The sequence below is a fragment of the Rhinopithecus bieti genome, unplaced genomic scaffold (assembly GCF_001698545.2).
Source record: "Rhinopithecus bieti isolate Rb0 unplaced genomic scaffold, ASM169854v2 scaffold_7414, whole genome shotgun sequence".
Classification (NCBI taxonomy): domain Eukaryota; kingdom Metazoa; phylum Chordata; class Mammalia; order Primates; family Cercopithecidae; genus Rhinopithecus; species Rhinopithecus bieti.
The window spans coordinates 2,515,650-2,523,128 of record NW_016806087.1 but is presented as its reverse complement, the minus strand read 5'-3'; the positions used below and the strand labels follow the sequence as shown (position 1 = coordinate 2,523,128).

At 37.5% G+C, this 7,479-nt stretch overlaps 1 protein-coding gene across 1 annotated transcript in view; it reads left to right on the top strand.

Annotated features, from left to right (window-relative positions):
• Positions 1-7,479, top strand: part of SRPK2 (SRSF protein kinase 2) — a 299,050-nt gene that overhangs the window by 235,155 nt on the left and 56,416 nt on the right. Inside the window, 1 exon segment of the mRNA XM_017874652.1 lies at positions 6,313-6,421. Coding sequence (XP_017730141.1) covers positions 6,313-6,421 — 109 coding nt within the window.

The window sequence follows — 7,479 nt, the reverse complement described above, 5'->3', positions numbered from 1 at the left end:
AGACTTCTTTTTTTTTTTTTTTTGAGACAGAGTCTTGCTCTGTCGCCCAGGCTAGAGTATGCAGTGGCGCGATCTCGGCTCACTGCAAGCTCTGCCTCCCAGGTTCAAGCGATTCTCCTGCCTCAGCTTCCCAAGTAGCTGGACTACAGGTGTGTGCCACCACGCCTGGCTAGTTTTTTTTATTTTTAGTAGAGACAGGGTTTCACCGTGTTAGCCAGGATGGCCTTGATCTCCTGACCTTGTGATCTGCCCACCTCGGCCTCCCAAAGTGCTGGGATTACAGGCATGAATGACCGCTGCCAGCCTTTTTTTTTTTTTTTTTTTATGAGCGGTTTTAGGTGCACTGCAAAATTGAAAGCACAGTGATAACCTATGAACTTCCTGCCACAATGCATGCATTGACACCTCCAGGATCAGCATCCTCCTCCAGAGTAGTACATTTGTTAGAATTGATGAACCTCCATTGACACATCATTTGTGCAGTTTTTAAAAACTTTTACATTTTGAGGCCGGGCGCGGTGGCTCAAGCCTGTAATCCCAGCACTTTGGGAGGCCGAGACGGGCGGATCACAAGGTCAGGAGATCGAGACCATCCTGGCTAACACGGTGAAACCCCGTCTCTACTAAAAATACAAAAAAACTAGCTGGGCGAGGTGGCGGGCGCCTGTAGTCCCAGCTACTCGGGAGGCTGAGGTAGGATAATGGCGTAAACCCGGGAGGCGGAGCTTGCAGTGAGCTGAGATCCGGCCACTGCCCTCCAGTCCGGGCGACAGAGCGAGACTCTGCATCAAAAAAAAAAAAAAAAACTTTTACACTTTAACTCTTTTATATTGAAAATCTTGGCCTTTTAAATGACATTTACCTATTTGTTTTATCTTGTAATGTAGATGAGATATTTCAATAATGTTCATAAGAGTATTATTGACAACAAATATACTAAGGTTTTAAGATTTTCTTGTAGTCCTTTGTGTCCTTACATTGTGTCACACATCTTAATAATCTAAAGATATCCTTTTGTTGAAGTAAAAAGATAGGTTGCGTATGTTCTAAATAATTTTTTTTTTAAGTGAAGAAAAGTGGTGGTTAGTACATACATAATAGCAAGTCATGCTGTCTATTCTCAGTGCTTTTAAAAAAAGCAAGTCATCAAAAGTTTCATTGATATCTCTGCATATCATGTTTTTATTTTCACTTTACCAGGTCTTTTGCGCGCGCGCGTGTATTTCCTGGTTTAATCACTTTTCTGACAATTACCAGGTACTTTTTGGAAGTGGTTAATATTAGCAGAATTGCAGCATGTATAACCAAGAAGGTATTAACATGTATAAGGAATATCTGCAGTGATAAGAAAATGACAGTCCATTAGAAAAGTGATCAAAATCATTGAACAGATTCTTACTTCACTCAAGAAAATATATGACTAGGCTGGGCGTGATGGTTTGTGCCTGTAATCCCAGCACTTTGGGAGGCCGGGGCAGGTGGATTACCTGAGGTCAAGAGTTAGAGAACAGCCTGGCCAACATGGTGAAACCCTGTCTCTACTAAAAATACAGAAAGTAGCCAGGTGTGGTGTGTGTGTATGTATATACACACGCACACGTGCACACACACACGTACATATATGTGTGTATGTAAAACCATAGGCCACTGTGCATATATATATATATATGCGTGCGCGCGCGCACACACACACACACACACACACACACACACACATATATATGCAAAACCACATATATCTCTGTGGTTTGTCTGTGACTAAAGATACATTTTATTTCTTTTTTTTTTCAGCAGTGATGCCTTTTTATTTATTTTGCATGATTGTACTAGTTAGAGCTTCCAAAACAGTAGAATAGAAATGGGGAGAGCAGACATCCTTATCTTGTTTCTGATATTGGGGGAAAACATTTGGTCTTTAATAGTTAAATCTGATGTTATCTGTAGGTTTTTCATTGATGTTCCTCTATTCCTACTTCATTGAGAATTGTGATCAAGAATGAATGTTTCATATTGTCAGATGATTTTCTGTGTCTGATGTGCTGATCATAGGGATTTTCTTTTTTCGAATGTTAATTATAATGAATTACATCAGTTGAATTTTGAATACTGACCCAAGTTTGTGTTCCTGGAATAAATCCCATTTGATCATAATGTTTTATCTTTTTGATATATTATTTGATTTGATTTGTTGAACCTTTTTCTGGAATGTTTGTATCTACATTATGAGGAAAATTGGTCTGTAGTTTTCTTATAATGTCTTTGCCTGGCTTTGGAATAAAAAATGCTGGCTTTGTAGGATCAAGACTGGAAGTATTTCCTCTTTTTTTTTTTCTTTACTTTTAGGAGGAACTTGTAGTATTTCTTTCATAATATCAAGAGAGAAGATACCAATGCAGTTTTTATGGGAAGATTTTGAACAATAAATTCATTTTTTAAAAGAGATACATGGTTATTCAGATATTTTTTTTCTTGTTTGGACCTTGTGTCTTTTCAGTTATTTGTCCATTTTATCTGAGTTTTCACATGTACAGGTATAACATGATAATATTCCTTTGTATCTTTTTAGTTAATATTCCCTTGTATCTTTTTAATACCTCGAAAATACATAGTGACCTTACCTCACTCATCGCTCATGATGGTAATTTGTGTTTTCTCTCCCTACCCAGTCTGCCTGGCCAGAAATTTGTTAATTGCTTTCATTTTCTTAAAGAACCAGCTTTTGGTTTCACTGATTTTCTTGACTGTTCTTATGCTTTTTTATTTTACTTCTTATAGTTCGTATCATTATTATATTTTCATTCTTCCATTTACTTTGGATTAAGTTTGCTATTAAGTTTTAGTTTTCTAAGGTGGAAACTAAGATTACTTTTTTGAGATCTTTTCTGATATAGGCATTTAGTGCTATAAATTTCCCTCTGAGTTTTGCTTTAACAGCATTTCATAGATTCTGATAATGTTTTCATTTTCACTTAATGTAAGAAATACCTCTTAATTTCCTTTTGATTTCTTCTTTAGCCTATGGGTTATTTTGAATTGTGTTACTTAGTGTCCAAATTTCTGAGTATTTTCTCTTCTTGGTTTGTAATTTAATTCTGTTATGGTCTGAGGACATACTTTGTGTGATTTGAATCCTCTTATTTCTTTTTTTTTGGAAACGGAGTCTTACTCTGTGGCCCAGGCTGCAGTGCAGTGGTGTGATCTCAACTCTGCAACCTCTGCCTCCTGGGTTTAAGAAGTTCTGCCTCAGCATCCCAAATAGCTGGGACTACAGGTGTGCACCACCACGTCCAGCCCATTTTTGTGTTTTTAGTAAGAGATGGATTTTTGTCACATTAGCCAAGCTGGTCTTGAACTCCTGACCTCAGGTGATCCACTCGCTTCGGCCTCCCATAGTGTTGTGATTACGGGCGTGAGCCACCACGCCCGGCCAAATCCTCTTATTTCTATTGAGACTTGTTTTATGGTATAGTACATTATGTATCTTGGTAAATGTTTTGTGTGTCCTTGAAAAGAGTATTTGTTGTTGAGTATAGTGATCTATAAGTGGTAATTAGGTCAAGCTGGTTGATAGTGTGTTCAAATCTTCCATATCCTTACTGATTTTATGTCTGCTTGCTTTTATTTTATGAATTTTGGGGGAAGAAAGTATTAAAATCTTCAGTGACACAGAATGTGTCTTTATGTTATGTTACTGTGAACAAACTTCTTTTTTCCACCCCTTCCTTTTTTTTTTTTTTTTTTTTTTTTTTTTTTGAGAAAGAGTCTCGCTCTGTCACCCAGGCTGGAGTGCAGTGGCCCGCTGTTGGCTCACTGCAAGCTCCGCCTCCCAGGTTCACGCCATTCTCCTGCCTCAGCCTCCCGAGTAGCTGGGACTACAGGCGCCTACTACCTCGCCTGGTTAGTTTTTTTTGTATTTTTTAGTAGAGACAGGGTTTCACGGTGTTAGCCAGGATGGTCTCAATCTCCTGACGTCGTGATCCGCCCGTCTCTGCCTCCCAAAATGCTGGGATTACAGGCTTGAGCCACTGCGCCTGGGTCCTCCTTTTTTCATTGTGTGTGTTAGGGGTGATTCTCAGCTTTCCCTAGTATTTTGAAAGTTTTCAGTGGTTATATAGAGACACCGCCCAATCAGAGGGCTGAGAAACCACTCTCAGCAGAACTCGGGTGACACTTAATATTGTCTTTATTAAGAAAATAAAGAGACTTGGTTGAAAATACTTCCAGAACATTGTCTGTCATGGAATTCTGAACTTCTGGTTAACTCTATAAATAGAATCTATTTTTTGCTAGACAAGGAAAAGGGAATCTTTATCTTTGGCTAGCAAGTCACCCAAATAGCTAAAAAGGAGAGTTTTAACATTTTCTTCTTTGGATTCTTTTTACTATCTTAGGTAGAGTTTTAGTTACAGAAATCTTGGCTGTGCTGGAGGCGTGGAAGTAGAAGAAACCAGAGCAATGAATTTAATGGTTACTTAACAGTTCATTCTTCATTTCTTCGTGTTTGTAATCTGATAAGATTTTTTTTTTCTTTTAGAAACAGGGTCTCACTGTATTGCCCAGTCTGGTATTGAACTCTCAGGCTCAAACAATCCTCCTGCCTTAGCCTTCCAAAGTGCTAGGATTACAGGTGTGAGCCCCTACACCCGGCTAAGATGTGTTTTTTAAGAAGCCAAAACAAAAAAAAGAAATAAAGAAAAACAACTGTTTGATAAATGCATGGTTTTTATATTAAATAGTACAAATAGTGAAGTGTACAGGTATATCCACCAAACCCTTAAGTCATGGTGATCTTCAAGTACCTGAGACTTTCTGGCACCCTGCTTAATGCTGTTAGCGGTGTCCATAGCACTGTTATTGTCCCATACTCCTTTTCTGTCCTCTGATGAAGCAGCGAACTGAATAAAGTTTGAGCCTTTGTCTAGTAACTGTACTTGTTTTCTTGTGTGCTGGGCAGTGTGGTACACCTTGGAGTGTCCATTGCTAATAGCCATTATAGTGCACACAGTTAACTAAGCCCAAGGAACTGGGGTCATTTCTGGTGGAGTTACTGGAGTGTTCATTTTCTCTGATTCCCTGGGTGTTAGTTAGGTTAGTGTGGTCTGGTGCATGGAGACAGGGACCACTCTTCTGGCAGCGTGGATGTTAGACGAGATGCCCTGTGAGCAAGGCTGCCATTATGTGAGAAGGGAATGAAAAATGAATGGTCAGAAGATACTGATTTTGTAGGAAACCAGGAGTTACAATATGAGAATATACATAGACTTGAAATTGTGTATATCACATTTTGAAAATTAGAAGTAAGTGTTTTATACTTTCAGTTGTTTTTTTTTTAAAAAATGTTATTATTAAGCAGGCATGGTGGCATATACTTCTTGGAGGCTGAGTTGAGAAGATTGCTTGAACCCAGGAGTTCGAGGATGCAGTGAGCCCTATTCGTGCTGCTCTACTGCACGCCAGCCTGGGTGACAGAGCTAGCCCCCATCTCTTTTAAAAAAAAAAAAAAAAAAAAAATTGCCCCTCTCGTGTAGTTTGCCTTTTATAGAGATAATATTTTTAGCTAGACTGAGGGCTTCAGGGACACTGTACTCCACTAGTAATTTTGTTGTTGTTAGCTTTCAAAGCCCTTGAGAAAAGGAGCTGCTGTGCTTATGCTGTGATTACATTGGAAATAGTGCTCTTCTGTTTTTGCTCACATGTACACACTTTGGCTAATTGAGAATTTAAATCTGAAACATATACTAGTGTGATACAGATTTATTTTTATGCATAAATTATTTTTAAATTTAGAGACTTAAATATTAGCAATAATGTATGTTTAAGTAGTATATAGATTTTAATTAAGACATCCCATGTTTTCTGTGTACTAAGACCAGGAAGCAGTCCTCTAATTATTAAAATTGGAGTGTATTTCTTACTAGTTGACAAAACATGGGTTTTGGAGTCAGACCTGGTTCCTAGCCCTGAACCTGGTACTTCATAATCTGTGATACTTGGTGTTCTTGGTAGCAGTGTAAAAATAATACCATCTATTTTGTAGAGTGGTTTCAAGAATTATGATAGATGAGTCTTTCCTAAGTACTTGTGTTATAAAATGCAACTAGGTCTCTGAAGAAATAATTCCATGAACACATATGTCAGGAAATATGCAGCATTTTCTGTTCTCTTAAAGGTTCTCACTCTGTATTAAAACTTTAGGCCTGTGGTCAAGAAATCTGGTTTTCTTTGTTCAACACTGCGTTTCTCAAACAGATGAAATGTTTTTACTACTTTTAAAGTATTTTGAATTTTTTTCTTTCTTTCTTGTTTTTTAAGGTGGCTATCATCCAGTGAAAATTGGAGACCTCTTCAATGGCCGGTATCATGTTATTAGAAAGCTTGGATGGGGGCACTTCTCTACTGTCTGGCTGTGCTGGGATATGCAGTAAGTGTTCTTTGTCATTTGTGCGTTTGTTTCCTGGAGTAGTTCAACATATGTGTTCTAAGAAGGTATGGCTGAGGATCACCACTGCTTTGTTGAGGTGTGTGAAGTGCTTAGCACAGGCCTGCCTCAGCTGACTAGATTCCTTTCTGCCCCACTGCCTTAGTTTGAAGTTATTTGAAATCTTAAATTATTACTTGCTTCCAGCTTTATTTCAAAGTTAATTCACTGAAATTGTTTTACATTGGGATTATATTATTTTTCTAGTAATTCATCCATATCAGACAAACATAATGTATAGTATAGGCTTTTCAGTGTATAGGCTTTTCAAATCAGTCGTTTCTAACTTTTCAAAGCCATGACACATAGTAAGAAGCTCCATTGCTACTCCGCATATATATATACACACACATGTATTTTGTGCGTGTGTGTGTGTGTTCTGAAACAAAAGTGTTAGAGGAGAGTGGTTTTCACTATTAGGTTGGTGAGTAATATTTGTGATAATTCTGATATTTTTCTAGTCTTACTTTAATTAGGGAAAAAACAAAACAACAAAGCATAAAAGAGATTGTCTTGACCCATACAACTATTTCATGTGGCCCCACCATTTGAAAAGTACTGTTTTAAATAAAAGCTTATGTTTCTGTTTATTGGATAGATCTCATACAAGTTGAATATCCCTTATCTGAAATGCTTTGAGACCAGAAGTGTTTTGGATTTTGGAATATTTGTGTGTATACACAATGACCTATCTTAGAGATGTGACCCAGATCTAAACACAAAATTCATTGTATTTCATATACACCATATATACATAGCCTGAAGGCAGTTTTATACAACATTTTAAATAATCTTGTGCAACATACAAAGCTTTTACTGAGTTTTGATTGCAGTCAGAGTTGGAGTTTTTACACTGTGGCGTCATGTCGACACACTCATAATGTTTTAGGTTTTGGGACATTTTGGATTTTACATTTTCTGATTATGGATGCTCAACCTGAATACTAATGATTTCTTTCACCTATAATATAAATAGACTTTTTTTTTTTTTTTTTTTTTTT